Below are 15,468 nucleotides of genomic sequence, written 5' to 3' on the forward strand. Positions count from 1 at the left end.
AGGTTTTTATTTTGTCACTTCCTAAGGATGTGTTAGGTAGCCCAGGCTCAGACTGAAAGCCACACAGTTCATATGAGGAGCCACATCTGAATGAGGTTCTATATGCGATGTTCCCCTCATCAGTTTCATTTTTTCAAATTGTAAAGACAACAATTTCCCCTTCAGCGCTGTTTTTCAACGGCATCTGCTTAGTCAGTTACAACAGTTTAACAATCTGGCAACAAGCCCAGAGAACCATAAAGAAATGCTGTTGGCGACATGCGAGAGATGCCCATCAAAATAACAAATGCGCTTTTTCTTGGTTCTCTTATTTTTTTGCCCATAGGCCATAAGATTGAGATAACTGAAGCATGACAGAGGCATACAGACACGTTCACGTACCGTCAAGCACGCAATGTTAAAAATACCCGTAAAACCACTTTCTCGTGAAAATTCAACCAATCAAATGTAATTCAAACATATTCAGTTCAACTATCTTGCTTCTTTCTAGCTTTCCAACTTAGTCAACCAAGCATTTTAGGCAAGCATATGCTTCTTCAATGCGAGGACTCTTCTGTTACCAAACTATTGTCTTTAATGGAAGGATATTGGACCATATTGGCTTAATGCCTCGTATGAATGAAAAATGGCTGTGCTGGCGTGTTACCTCTGACACCGTTTATAAGTAACATATATTATGGGCACTCTGTGAACCGCACCTTTTCAGGGCTTGCCCCCTCACCGCGGAAATCTTTCTTGTACAGTCTTAGTTCCATCACTGCTCATCTTCAGTTCAGGAAAGGGTGGCAAATGCTTTCATTCTATAAACATCTTCCCTAGTGATCCTCTTCTAAGGTGCATACTTCACTCATAATCTGACCTCAGCGGCAAGAGACCCATTGGATGGTAGCGTGCTCGACAGGTCTTTAGCAACATAACATTACATAACGTAAGATGACATAATCCTACATATACTTGACCATTGGAGCTTTCAAACAGGCAATGAACAGCTCCATGGAAACTCTCTTTTGGATCACATATTGAATACTTAAATCCTCGTATTGGCCATATCTTGGAATTGATAAGGCAAAACACCATGCTTACTGCTTTAAAGTGTAACTTCAAAAGGCTGTATTCTTTTGATGATATGAATATGTTTATTGTTTCCATGTATTTATTTTGATGAAAGATTTTTTTTCCTATCCATGTGGAAATTCTGTTTCTATTCCCTCTCCTCATACACTTACTATATCCATGTACTACTCCATTTCTATTCTACATGGTACCACTTTGTTGTCTTATTTTTTGGCTTCTAGCAAAAATATTATCTTTATCATTTCCCTCCCATACATTAAATCCATAAAAATCATGGAAATGGTTTCACTAAAAAATAATTTTGGAAATGTGTTTATCTACAAATATTCAGTGGTCATTGCTTTCACCTTAGCATGTTCGTGCACTGGTGAACTTAACACTCACATCAATACATGGAAGTTCAGCTGGTATGAACATGGAATTGCATTACCCATCCTAGAGTAGTCAACTTTGTGCTTTTGCATAGTTAATGGGGTTCTCTTTCTCAATCTCTATCCCTCTTTCTCACACCAACACACATGCATGATATCTATTTGGGGTTAATAATCTTAGATTATTAGCTAACTAAAAGTGAATATTGCGTTGTATGAATGGAAGTATAACTTTGGTATTATTATAACAATAGACAATGGACATAGATTCTGTTAGGGGTTCACGAATGCTGAAGATAACCTGAATTCAAAGATTTCCTTGATATTATAATGGCTATATAAGTACAGTGATTGATATTGCAGCCACACCCACCAAGACAATTGCATAGCATAACCAATTGTTTTTCATCTGTTATGTGAACCTACCAGCTGAGGTAGACATGCCGCTGCTGATGGTACCGGTGCTCTGGGGAACGTTTTTCTGTACTCCATACACTGCAACAGAAACCATGCGAATGAACATATAAGTGGGGCAAAATCATGGGGAAATACTTTCTGATGTGCATCACAATGTCAGTAGAAACATCTGCTGTGGACCAGACATTTAGTTGACCCTCTACAACAGGTTTCAGGTGTCAGTGAGATCATAGGGGCTGTCTAGGTTTACAGAGGATCCAGTAAGGTTTTGCAGAAACCTGTTCAAACTCTGGGAATGGGTATAGGCAAAGATAGTGAGGTCATAAGCTGGAAATTGGAAATTATGGTGGAACAAAAAACTCTCCTCCTCCTAATGGAGTTAGATTTCCCAGATGTTAGAGGTGATGAGACTAAAGAACCCTCTAAAACTTTAGACTGACCTCTACATTACCTGGCTTGTTGTTGAGGGCCTGAGAGTGAAGCCCCTTCCCCTTCGAACCACCACCACTTTATTTCTGTTTTGTTTCCATTTTTTCTATTTGCTATTCTTTCTTAAAACGGACAAGGATGCAATAAACTTAACATTTCACTTCCTGTTAGATTGTTGTGTCCATCTGAGTGCCAATGAGAAATTATTTGAACTCAGGTGTTGAGGCCACATTGCTCTACTCTACACACATAGAAGGCTTTGGACAGAGGAATTTGCAATCCGCTCGGGATCCTTTCATTCCCTGACTATGTTGGCCAGATAATTATTGGAGCCCTCTACAAGGATGTGCTGCAGGGTGTCAATGCACAGAGGGTACATGTGGACCAAGCAGTTACAACACACATTAGAGCAATGCAGGCGAGCTGCTCATGCTAACGTGCATGTGAAGATGACGTACTCACCCGTGGACGTTGTCGCTGCTGAACTGCTGCTAATTGGGGCATATCCAGATGCAAGGTTGTTTTGAACGCCAAACACTGTTGGAAGGAGATTATCAGAGGCCATGTTAAGTTTGTGAATCTCTTGTGATACAAAATGCATGAATCAAGCTTACAGATTCTTTGTAGCTTAATTTAGTGGGCAGCCTACTAGGGGCAAAACAACAATACAGATTTTGGAAGCAAACATGTTAGTTCATGTATTAATAAAGTGTGTGAAGTAGCATCGCCCAGCTTTTACTCCTCTTGACCAGGCAGACCCTTCTGTCACTATTAATCAAGAATGTCTTCTGGGTGGGTGGAATGTATTTGTAATTCACATTAATCTACACAAGGCTCAAACACAGAGGGATTGCACAAAGTACGCTGCCATTGCTTGGGCAAGCAGAAAACAACACAGTGGGGGCCAGGCTCCTGCCTCCTGACAATATTCACCCAGAATCAGCGGCGCCCGACACAAACAAAAGTGGTGAGCAGGTGGAGGGGCACAGGACGGGGAGCACCGGAGGGGGTAATATTAAAATAAAATAAGACTTTCCCTGAAGCTGCCGGCTGCCTCGGGTACAGCATCAGAGACTCCCTGTGCAATCCCCGCTCTGCTCTCATGCTATTACCAATAGCATGAGAGCATGGCAGGGATTGGCCTTAGTGGGCTGGTTTAATGAGCGAAACAGACATGCGCACTTAGAAGTGGACATGCCACATCATTCCCCCTCCATACCGTGGCCCGGCCTCTCCCTACACACCCTAGCTCAGCCAACAGCTGAAAAATAGAACAATTGTAAAATATTGTTTCATTTTTCAGTTGCTGGTTCTGAGATGGTGAGACGATGCTCCTCCGCCATTGCGGTGGAGCCGCCGCTGCCCAGCATCCCATGGACGCTTTGGATGGAAATGCCTACAATGAGTGTTGTGCCTCAGCACAAACACACAAAATGTGATAGGAGGAATACTGCATTTAGTCTAACCACTGACAATCACTTGTGTCCACTGAAAACAAGCTACACCCGACTGAAGAGCCCGATCAGGGTGAAACGGGTCTTTGGTTAAGGTTTTCTGATTCAGGGAGGATCTGGCCTTGCAGTTTGCGGTGGACTGTTCCAAATGAAGGCGGGTCAAGACTGATTCGCATGTGGCTGTGTCCAGACTGAGGTGGCTTGGTGGGCAAAAGAACGATGTGTTGGGATGCTGCCCTGAGCAATTGGCAGTAGTTAGACTTACAGCAAGCATTCCTCCCATCACCTTTGTGTATTTGGTGCCTCACCACAAAAACACTCCAAGGGTGTTGGATGGAGCTGCTTGCGCTCTCTGTGTACATTGCCAAAAGTGGACCAAATAAATGCTGGTCCAATCTTAAACATTTCGTATCCTTCTACTTCCAACATTGTAATACCATATCAAAACTGAGCAGTAGACCTTTACACTATCGTCTAAAGAATCAGCTCTTTAACTGTTTCCAAAAGTTGATGTTGGTGTAAAGAGATCTGAGGCAAAGTAGGTGAGTGCCACACAAAGTGATGAGTTGCTAAAGTCTCTCTAGCCCAGCTCAAGTTTGGGGTACACTCATTTTTCATTCATATTTTTGGGATATATCTCACAATGTTCAAATTTCTTGATGAAAATTGGAAATGTGAACCATGACATCACAGTCAGTGTCCATGCTTATGAAACAATTGAGCGAGTCCATCCCTTAAAATGTTGAAGATTGACTTGATGACTAGGAGCTCCATTCAAGCTTCTACTAAGGTCACGAAGAGACACATAAAACCCTGTAGCTAAGATACTGTGAGAGGTCATGAGAAATGCCCTGTGCACATTGGTTATGCAGCCACTCCAAGAGCTGGATAGAGTCTCGGAAAGGTGGAGAGTTTACCGGATCTGACCTGTCTCTGCTGCCAGGATCCATAAGGAATCTCTAAAGAAGAAACATTTCATGAATACCAGGCGCCAGCACTGACCTGAAGAAGAGGTGTTCATCCCAGAACTTAAGGTGGGGCTACTGGGAGCCAGGTTATTGGGGAGTCCAAACACTGCAAAAGAAACAAACATTGATTGCCTAAATAAAAATATAGAGGATTAGTACCAGCAGTGTGAAAGTCAAGCAACCCAAATGCATCCAATGGACACCCTGGCGATATGTGTCACTATATGATACTGTAAATGCCTGTGCAGTGCATCTGTGTGACGTTACTATTATGCTAGATTCTCTTTCACATAGATGTTTCATCTATGAGAGAGCCCACGTGCCCTCATCTTCCAGTCTCTTGTTTCTAGTCCTCGTGTGAGTGTGATGTGAGTGTGACCTTCATCTGTTTCTGTTTTGCATGCAGTAGCTGCTCTGCAGCTGATGTTTGCTGATTGCAGCTTCTTTCTGCCTCGCTTTCAATCTTTTCCATAAGTCCCATTTTCTCTTTCCTTTACCAATGTAAACAGAAGGTTTACAAAGTACAGCGAAATGGCAGACGGAGAAACGCCTACGTTTAGTCTATGAACGCAAGCTGCCAGTTGAGCCATTTCCATTTTTGGTGCTGGATTCTTTTGCTGTCACCGGCTCCTATATATCATTATGTACATGTTTTTTGTCCTTCTAGAATATCTCAATGTTTTGTCATTCTTATTTCATTTAAATGGACTTCATCATAACCAATGAATCCATGCATATAATGCTGAACTCCAATGGTTCGAGGTTGAGGTTCTTCTTGAACAGTAGGGTCAAGAGAAGGTCCATTTGTCATTAGTCAAGACAGTGCTTTGAGCTTACGTATCTTATCCTCTCAGCACTACGCTCTTAACATTTATCACTGAAGACAAAGTGCAGAGCTGCTGTAATGCACACCCAGGCCCCCCAAGATCATCAGACGCCAGGAATGGAATCTGCAAATAATACAATGGTACCTGATCCCGTTGACTGGGCGTTGGCATTCATCATCGACGACCCGTGCATCATGTTGTTGTGGTAGCTGCTCATGGAGGCTCCAGCCGGCAGGGTTGACGTCCACATGTAGGATGGAAGGGCAGCATCCAGGATGGTCGTATCGTACGTTCCTGATACTGTATTGAATAAGAGCACAGTTAGACGTATTAGCACAACCTATGAAGCAGCCCCGCTGTGGCATTTTATTGTAAGTGAGAGGGACCTTCTGCCTGTGATCCAACTTAGGAATTTAAGTGAACTAGCCCTGAAATTTGTATTTTGAAGTGTATGTAATATATAGTGTTAATGCAGTTGACACCCTGTCTGGATTACTTATCAGATAAAGTGACCTCTGTATATATAATACAATGTGCTGCACCAGTTCTGCATCTCTAATGATTCATAGGTTTTGTGTACATCTGTAAGCAGTCATGGATGTATACTGTGTGTTCCCATGCCACTAGCTATCAGAAAGTTGGCAATGTGTTGCAACTGCAGCGGTGCAACACACTTTCATGGAGTTCATTGCGTACATTCCCGCTGCCTCGCTGATCATTCCAGCGGCATGTAGTATGAAGGCTATTAGACTCTCAAGACAAGTACTGTGCTAAGATTACCTTTCCTTATGATTATTCATGCGATGATTACCCGCCAACATGGTTGTCCAGGTCTACAAGGCAATCAGGCAGTGCCAGAAAGGCTGGTCTGACAGGTCAAGGTGTGGGTCGGTTGTATGACTGTTTATGGGCCTGCTTTATGGTCTAATGGGCAGGCTTTTACTGTTGATTTCCCTGACATTACCTCAAACATTGCCTGCAGCAAACACAAATCCATGCAGTCTCCTATCCCTTACAAACACCTACACAGTGTGCCTGTACAGGTCCAAAACTTCCCCGATTTCCAATAGTGGGACACTTTTATAGCAATCTGATTCGCTATTAGGGGCACTTTCATTTGGCGCCCAGCCCTATTTCCTGTCCCAAACCATCTCTGCCCTACAGCCCTTTAGTGAACCAAATTAATCTAATCAAATGTTACAAGAAATAGTAATGGGTGAAGTCGACAAAAACTTGCATTGCATGAAGCAGCACATCGACTCACAATGTAAATGCAATCCATACTAATAAAGAGAGAGCCCAAACCTTTGAGGCGGGTAATCTCAGGAACCACAGCACCAATCACAACACCCAATACAGCGTTGGAAAGGGCAGTTGCAGCAGAAGGACATAGGCTATGCAGACGCCCACCATATACATTTAAAAGGTAAAAGAACCGTGGCAGCAAAGTAGTCCCTTGTGGGCGTGACAAACGCTGGGGGTGTGTGGTACGTTCCGCCCTTCATGCCATGTCTCATATCGTGTGCTAATCCCACCCTGCTCCCTTTAAATACCCTTGCACCCCATAATCATAACCCACCCTTACTCCTTAACCACTTGGCTGCTATGCGTTTTCCCCCCCGGTGCTGGGATCCCACATTTTCCATTGTTCATGACGAGCTGGGCTCGTCATGAGCGTGCGAGGAGGCTACACCATGACGAGCCCAGCTCGTCATGAGCGTGGAAGGGGTTAAAATACCCCAACACCCTTAAACACTAACCCATCTTAACCCTATAAATATACCCTGTACCCCAAAACCCAAACCTAGCCCTAAACCCTAAAAATACCCCTGTACCCCAAAACCCAAACCTACCCCTTAAACCTAAAAATACCCCTATACCCCAAAACCCAAACCTAGCCCTGAACCCTAAAAATACCCCTGTACCCCAAAACCCATACCTATCCCTAAACCCTAAAACTACCCCTGTACCCCATAACCCAAAACTATATCTGAACCCTTAAAATACACAAACATACCAAAACATATACCTCAGTACCCCAAAACATATACCCCTATACCCATACTTACCTTATCCAAACATTTTTAAAAAGCATACTTTTACCATTCATGAATTTACAACAAATTTTGTTGTAAATGTATGCCTGGTAAAAGCATATAAAATGTAATGCCATGCATTATAATGGCATTGCAGAGTCATGGTACTTTCGTAATGAAAGTATGCAGAGTGATGGTATGCGGAAAGAAAGTTGCGGAATAATGGGTGTTTACCCTCCCCCGGTAAGTACATTGGTGGCACGGCGGCCCACATCTCCAGCAACATACTCATATTTTTTCACCACCCATTTGAAAAATGCACAGGTCTCTCTCATTGATGGCCAGCACCGACATACACTTTTAGACACACCTCCCGCCACAAGTTCTAGAATTGCGAACTTTAGAGCTGGGGAGCTACGTTTGAATCTCGGCATCAGCTCAACATCCTGATTCCAGGCAAATCGCTTTGTCTCCCCGTGCCTACCACAAATGAATGTGTTCTTCTGTAATGTAAATTGTGCTCATGCCATGTTGTCGAGTTTGCGCTATATAATATTGCAAGGAAAAATAAAGTAGGGAAACTCGAGTTCACATACTACTGAACGCGCACTCTTAAGTGCATCAGCAGTGCACTGTGAATCGGAGCGTTTCACAGGCCTGTCACAGATAATAAATGCTATCTAAACGAAATCCTACAAAACAATATACTGCTGGCCGGCAGCAATTCATACCCGGACAACGTCGGGACGGGCTGCTAGTAGAAAATAACCCCGAAGCTGCTTGTTAAAATGAAATTTGACACATCTCGCTGAGTATCTGACAGCCAATGCTCTCTTGAGCAGATGCAAGGGACCACAGAGTTCAGAGCTTTGGCCCAGTGTACCTTGCTTCTAACCAAGAATACCACTTTTTCCAGAAGACATCTCAGCATTGCAAGTATGAGTTCAGCACCTCGTATGGTATGTACTCTACAATTAATGGCTGGCAAACAGCCTCTGTGTAAAATACACATGCTACTTTTACAGCAATGGGACATGTCTTGAGATTTAGAGGTCTCCCTAGTTTTCATGTTGCAGTCCAGGCATTCTGTTTCAGGGGGTGTGTTTATGAGTTACTAGAGGAGGCATAAACTGTAACTGGAATGACAGAGATAGTGTTTTAAGCAGTGTTATAAAAATGATGGGTATCATGTAAATGCACCCATTCAATAAAAGAATCCCTCCTTCAACCAACCAAAGTAAATCTCTTTGATAAAGATATGACCATGTCATTATTACAAAATGACACCTTTGTGCCATGCTTAATTTGTGCAGGTGATTTCCGGTGCTCGGCACCAGCACTTAATTGTCAGCACCAGCTCTGATGACAGTCCACCACATGGTGGTGCTCTCTATTTTTATTTTTAGATGAGCACACAAACTTTGTTTATTAAGTCAATATACATTGAAAATACATAATACTAGCCTCTCATGCCATTATTATACCTGTGTGTAGCCTGAAATAGTCTGAATTGTCACACTTGTAGGGGTGCGATGGTTAGGTGTTATGTTGGTACTGCCATTGGCACCATTGGCAGGGTAGGAGTGGTGCAGGCTTCTGAGAAGGGCCCGGCACTTCATTTGTTTTTAAATTAAGCTCTGCCTTTGTGGCTTGGAAAGAAAACGTCTCTACTACATTGAAAGGTAGGACCCTACTCCTAGAAGTGTTCAAGACTTCTGTTGTGTGCTCTTCTATATCACAAACTAGTGCGCTAATGAGTACAATTGCAAGTTTCTTAAACAACTGGGAGCCAGTGTCTGGGTCTTTATATAGTGCTAACATCAGAACACACAATCACTTCCAGACTAGTATTGAATGAACATAGAACACGTGCAGTTGGTACCTGAATGGGCGCTCTCGGTCACCATCTTTGTTTCCACTGACGCCTTCTTGGGGATAGGGAGCGTGTTTGATGGGGAACGAGTGGGGCTGATGCTGGAAGACCTGTGGCCCTTCACCAAGCGTTTCACATCATCTAGTTCGGTCCCTGGCAGGGAAAGCAAATTTCAATTTATAATGTGCTAAATGATCTAAATAAAAGCAAATGTATATCAGATACAAGGATAGGAAAGAAGTAAAAACAATATAAGTTTCAGGAGCAGCCACCAGGCAGCAGGGTGTAACTCAAACTTAAGGACTCAAACAGAAAGCAGAACTAGGAAGGTCAAAGTCATGGCCCTCTCTGATCTCATGGGATCTTATTCCCACACTGCTCTCTAAGGGTATGTAGTGCATGGAACAACGCCAATGTGTCATTTCAATATTCCCTCATTTCAATTTTATCTAAAATCTGAGTATGTATGATTGGCGTAATAACTTCCACTGCCTCATGCTGCACAGGTTTCTTCATTTAGCTACACATGCACCCAGGATTTGGAACAAATTCCCCATATCCATCAGGACCGCCTTAACGCTGCTCCAATTTTGGAAAAAGTTAAAGAGACTCCTCCTTAAAGAATACTACACCACGTCACATAAACTGTCTACAAACCAGCTACTTTTTGCTTGTATTTCACCCTGCACAGCACTTTGCTGCTTTTTGACTAGGTTTGCCCTATAGAAATACCATATGCATACATATACACATACATACATGTAGTTCTGCTGAGTCTGATATGCCTAAGGAGAAATTCTGCTATCTATGATCTCATATCTGTATCTGACATTTATATTTACAACCATGCCCCTTCTAAGTAGTTTCTTACTGCTGCCCTGCTCGATGCTCTCACTGTTAGTAATCCAGTTGTTCTCTGGTGACTAAGGGCCAGATGTACAAAGCATTTTTACGGTCACAAATGGCCAGGTTTGCCGAATCAGGCTGTTTGCGACTGAAAAAAAGCGTTTTCTGATGTATAAAATGCAAAATCTGATTAAGAAACGTGTTACCAAATTGCAATTTGCATCTGCAATTTGGTATTTGCAAGGGGTTTATTTTGGACATCCCTTCCAAATACTACATCGGTATGGAATGTATTACTGTTTTGCGACCGAATTTCGGTCTCAAACAGTAATATTGTACTACCATTTTTAAAGTGGTGGTAACTCATTCGCAAATGGGGAGGCGTCCTCGGGGGGACCCCTTCCCTTTTGAGAATGTTGATAAAATATTTTTTACGAGCAGGCAGTGGTCCCACGGACGCTGCCTGCTCGTCAAAAAATTTAACTTCAAAGTTTAAACTGCAAAGTTTAAACATATCCCATTTTCTTTTAAAGAAAATGGACTGCATTTAAATAAAAAGATTGCTTTATTTAACAACCACAGACATGGTGGTTTGCTGACTTCAGCAGGCCACCATCCCTGTAACGGCTGCAATTCCTATTGGGTTGCAAATTGCAACCTATCTCACTAATATTCACCTGGGAGGTCGATTTGCGACCCACTATGAATCGCTAATTAGAAGATGTATGTTTTCTTACATAAGGAATTGCGATTTCCTAATTGCGATTCGGTAAATCCCAATGTGAAAATCGCAATTCCTACTTTTTGTACATCTGGCCCTATACATGGTAAGCCTAAAAAAAGTGGTTTGCTATTGTAATCGTGTCTGATGCGGTCAGTATTGTGATAGTGATATTTATTTGTAGCACAGGAAGAATGAATTGTATTGACCTAAGTTTGGAAAACCCTGTGATTGGGGCATCTAGATGCTCCTCCACACATTACGCGGGGTAACCAAGTGACTTAGTGCAAAAAAAATGCCACATATCAGACTCTTCAGGAAGAAATGATGTCCTCAATGCCCATGGCAGCATATCTTTACAGCTAGAGCAGGATGCAAGCAGCAGACTCTCCACCTTGCCTTTATCTCATATGCCAGGTGATGCTCCATGCGGTGTGCTTGTGTCTCATGAGGGTAACTGGCTTTGATTTAGTGGTTGTTGTGGGGAAAAATATCCCAGATACTTACATCTGCCTGATGGTGAGGCACTCTGAAGCCGGACACGAATCTCGCTCTCTGGAAAAGACAAAAAGGCCAATGATTAATTCATCGCTTCACCATGCCTCGTGTTGGGTAATGTATACGGCCAAGACCTGGAAAAGCTTTATTGTGGTCTACTGTGTTTACTGTAACCCCCTATTAGATATCTGCTAAGCCCCTTAAACGTCACTGCCCAGGCCCTACAGGTGGGCAGCAATGGACTCAACAATGCAGTGAAAGGTGAGTCTGCGGATCACTGCTCCTGGAGGCGAGGAGCCACTGACACTCCCTGGGAAGCGCTGTGCCTGGAGGCGGGCCGCCGGTTCAACCCGCTACTTTCCGGAATGATATAGGATGTCACCAAGAGGTACGCCACCCCCACCCACCCTGCCATGGCAGCATTGTCACTGCATAGATTTAATCTAGGTCTTCCTTCTGAGACAAGTACAATGGGGAAGGGATTGGGGTGGTGTGCTGGAATAGGAAACCGTTTCTCAAATGTTTTCAGAATGTTTTTGTTCGCACTCTGCTTGTGATGAAACACCCAGAGGGGTTGGGTTCATGAGATGGGCTGAGCCACAAAGTGCAGGGTGTGTGCTGGTGTGTTCCGAATGAGTCGGGCAGGAAGGGGAGGTCGCAGCCCACTGTGGTTCAAGAATATTGTGGCCTAAATATCCTCTGAGCAGAATAATGGGCCTCATTTATGAGGCTGTACGTCACTTTTACGCCGCCGGTGCGTCACTTTTTGTGACGCACCAGTGGCGTAAAAGATGCACCTTGTTGCGCCATATTTACAAAGTGACGCATCTAGGTAGATGCGTCACTTTGTAAACCCCTGCGCCACATTATACCTGCGCCAGGTATAATGTATGCAAGGGGGGCGTATTGATGCAAGGAAGGGTCGTAGAAGTGACCCAGTGAAATATATGAGATTTCACTGCGTCACTTTTAGGACGCCGTTGCGTTAAAATCTTGCGCCTGCCTCACAGCAGACGTAAGACAGACGCAGGCCCTTTCACATGGGGCTTGCCCCATGTGAAAGGACGCATTGCTGGAGTTGCATCACTTTTGTGACACACTCCAGCAATGCGTCACTTTTGCACTTACAGATACGTCAGAAATACTGACGTATCTGTAACTCCTTGCGACATGATGCGTCATACATTAAATATGACGCATCAGGAATGTCGCAAGGAGTGCGCACTGAGAAGTGACGCATCGCTGCTTTCACGCAGTGATGCGTCATTTCTCATAAATGAGGCCCAATGTATCTTCCATATTGTTTCGAAAATAATCACCCCCAATGACGTTAATAATAGAAAATATCGATGCAATGGTTTGAAATGTTTGCAAACGACATTTAGGGCACGATATTTATGTCAGTCGATATTTTAGTTGTCAATATTACGGATGTTCTGACATTCCCATTGGTGGATTTGAGAGCCAGGGGAAGGCCTTTCTGTAGTGTTCTGGGCCGCAGACAGAACACCCTCCCTCATGAAATGAAACTGATATTCAGCTTGGCGAGGGAAGGGGGGTCTGCTTGTCCATAACATAGTTGTACCCTAGGGTAGCATCAGCGTCTGACTTTTTCCAATGCTGTAAATTAAGTAATGCTTACACTTTAAACTCTCGAGGCAGCGGTGTTTCTCTTGTTGGGGCCGTGTATTTATTCACTGGATTTTCGATCATCAGTATGATAGAAACTATTAACACGGCTCGAGAATGGAAAGTGTAACGCAATATTTGTCTCACGTTCTTTGTGAATGGCCAAACACAGAAGATGAACGGTAGCACCGCCCCCCGCCGGACGGGACAATAGTACGCGCTGACACGTCGGAGAGACGTTAATGAAAAGCACGCGCCCCCAGAAGCATGACTGACGGACGGGCCTCGTTCAGAGTGACACATAAGCTGTAGCTTGATCCCTCGACCTTCATATCGTTTTATGTAGGTGTAACGGAGACCGGGTGCTTTCAGGGGTCAGAGTTGATCAGAAGGCCAGACACAAAGACATAAACATCAAACCACTCTTTGATGGTACAGTTTCCGCTCTATGAGCAAACTGAAATGCAATTGCTAAAAAATGCATGAGTGTCAAATAAAGTATACGGGGCATTAATCACATAAAGTTCCCAGCAGAGCACAATGCACGGTTCCGCAACAATGGCCATTCCTTTAGGGATAGAGTAAATCAATAAAAGTGCATCCTTAATGCACGTAAAAATGCACTACTTTGTGCACCATAATCAGTCCAGTTTGGCGCAGGTGAGAGAGCAGGTGCATGGTAACAGGGGGACGAGCAGATGAAAGCACAGAGCACATGGAGGCCATGTTGGAACGGTATGGGCAAGGCACCTAGGGGCCATATATGACTGTGACCCCTTTGTGCAAGGCAGCGTTGTTACACTGTGGTGTTCTTGCCATGCATGAGCACAGCTGTACAAAATGGCTGCCTTACAGTTGTACTACAGAAGAAGCAACTTGTTCAGCAAGCATTGCAGTGTATAGATTGGCCTCAATGGGGCAGATTTACAAGCCCCTTGCGCCACTTTTGCGTCACTTTTAACATGGAAAAGGTGACGCAAAAGTGGCGCAATGGGCTTGTAAATAAGCCCCCATATATCTACTGTCTCCAGCAGGCCGCCATTCCTGCTCCTACGAAGTGGGCGGTCCAACTGACTAAGTGAATGTCAAGGGCACACCTGTCTCATTCATATGCATAGAGGAATGAGCTGAGTAGCCATATGCTGCCCGGCTGGTCCTCCCACAAACTACAATTCACATACGTAATAACAGGGCCTGCTGAGTGTCACATATGAATATTCTATCTGTGCATAATAAACCGGTATAGATGCATGGCTGTTAGAATCTCTCCCATTGTGTAAGAGTGAACCTCTATGACTGAATTGAGCAGACTTTCTTCCTCCACCCCTTCAGCACCTGGAAAGAAAAACGCCATTATCGCCTTCCTCCTCAAAAAGCCATTTAAGCCTTCACCACCGTGAAGTGATTTTTTGCCCCTTTTTTTGCCCAGCCTCTTCGACCTCTCATAGACGAAACCCAACGATGCCGAGCTTTACAAATCAAAGTAAGGGAGTTACATCCCGTTCCTGAACGAATCAGGGGGCTTCTGTCCAGCCCTGGATCTGAAGGATGGCAACTGCTTCATTTACCATGGTGTTATTCAAAATGGTGCCTCTCCTGTCCATTTTCCTGCTGACCCTTCCTGGGAACTACACGGTATTACTGGATCTGAAGAACGCTTATCTTCACATCTCGATCCACAGTAATTGATTCGTAAAGAAATACGTGCCAGGGTCCTTGTCAGGAGGTCACTACAGTTTGCATCACAAACTGCCCCTGCCAGAGCTGCTAAAGACAGTACCTTCACAGCTATCACCCTCATACAAGTGTGACAATTCAGACTTTAAATACACATTAAAAATGACTAATGCATGCTGCCCATGTTATTCTTATAGATTTGTCTGGCAGGTATTAGTGGTTTAATGTATATTTAATTATTAATTAACTCTTGTTGTTTTCCTCACAAAATCATTCAAAGAGTGCTGCCATGTGGCAGGCTGTTTTAAGAGCAGGCGTTGACAACAAAAGCGCTGGTGCAAATCACCAGAAACCACCGGCTCAAATTAAATACTGCCGATCCAAACGGAAAGGTTTCCTTGATTCTGAGTCCTCAATCAGCATTACCAGTTTACACTTCTCCACCTCAGCCACTTGTCAGCTTCAAGGGCATTCACTAAAGTTGTGTTCCAATGATGGCTTTATACCATTCTAGGGGAATAAAATTGTTTCCTTATTTGGATGATTGGCTAATTATTGTATCTTTTTTTCTGAGGAAGGCCAATCAGACCTGGGTCAAGCCTTTCTTTGGAGACGATAAGTGTATGTCCTTGGTAATTTCAAAAAGAT

At 43.7% G+C, this 15,468-nt stretch overlaps 1 protein-coding gene across 2 annotated transcripts in view; it reads right to left on the reverse strand.

Moving 5' to 3' along the window:
* Positions 1 to 15,468, reverse strand: part of COL17A1 (collagen type XVII alpha 1 chain) — a 190,645-nt gene that overhangs the window by 111,153 nt on the left and 64,024 nt on the right. For both annotated transcript variants that reach the window (XM_078643723.1, XM_078643724.1), the window contains exons 8-13: positions 11,524 to 11,571; positions 9,459 to 9,602; positions 5,685 to 5,840; positions 4,748 to 4,819; positions 2,754 to 2,828; positions 1,872 to 1,940 (exon numbers count right to left, since the gene is read on the reverse strand). In XM_078643723.1, the coding sequence (XP_078499849.1) occupies positions 1,872 to 1,940; positions 2,754 to 2,828; positions 4,748 to 4,819; positions 5,685 to 5,840; positions 9,459 to 9,602; positions 11,524 to 11,571 (564 nt within the window). The remainder of the gene's footprint in view (positions 1 to 1,871; positions 1,941 to 2,753; positions 2,829 to 4,747; positions 4,820 to 5,684; positions 5,841 to 9,458; positions 9,603 to 11,523; positions 11,572 to 15,468) is intronic.

This window comes from Lissotriton helveticus, chromosome 5_1, assembly GCF_964261635.1.
Source record: "Lissotriton helveticus chromosome 5_1, aLisHel1.1, whole genome shotgun sequence".
In the NCBI taxonomy this organism is placed as follows: Eukaryota; Metazoa; Chordata; class Amphibia; order Caudata; family Salamandridae; genus Lissotriton; species Lissotriton helveticus.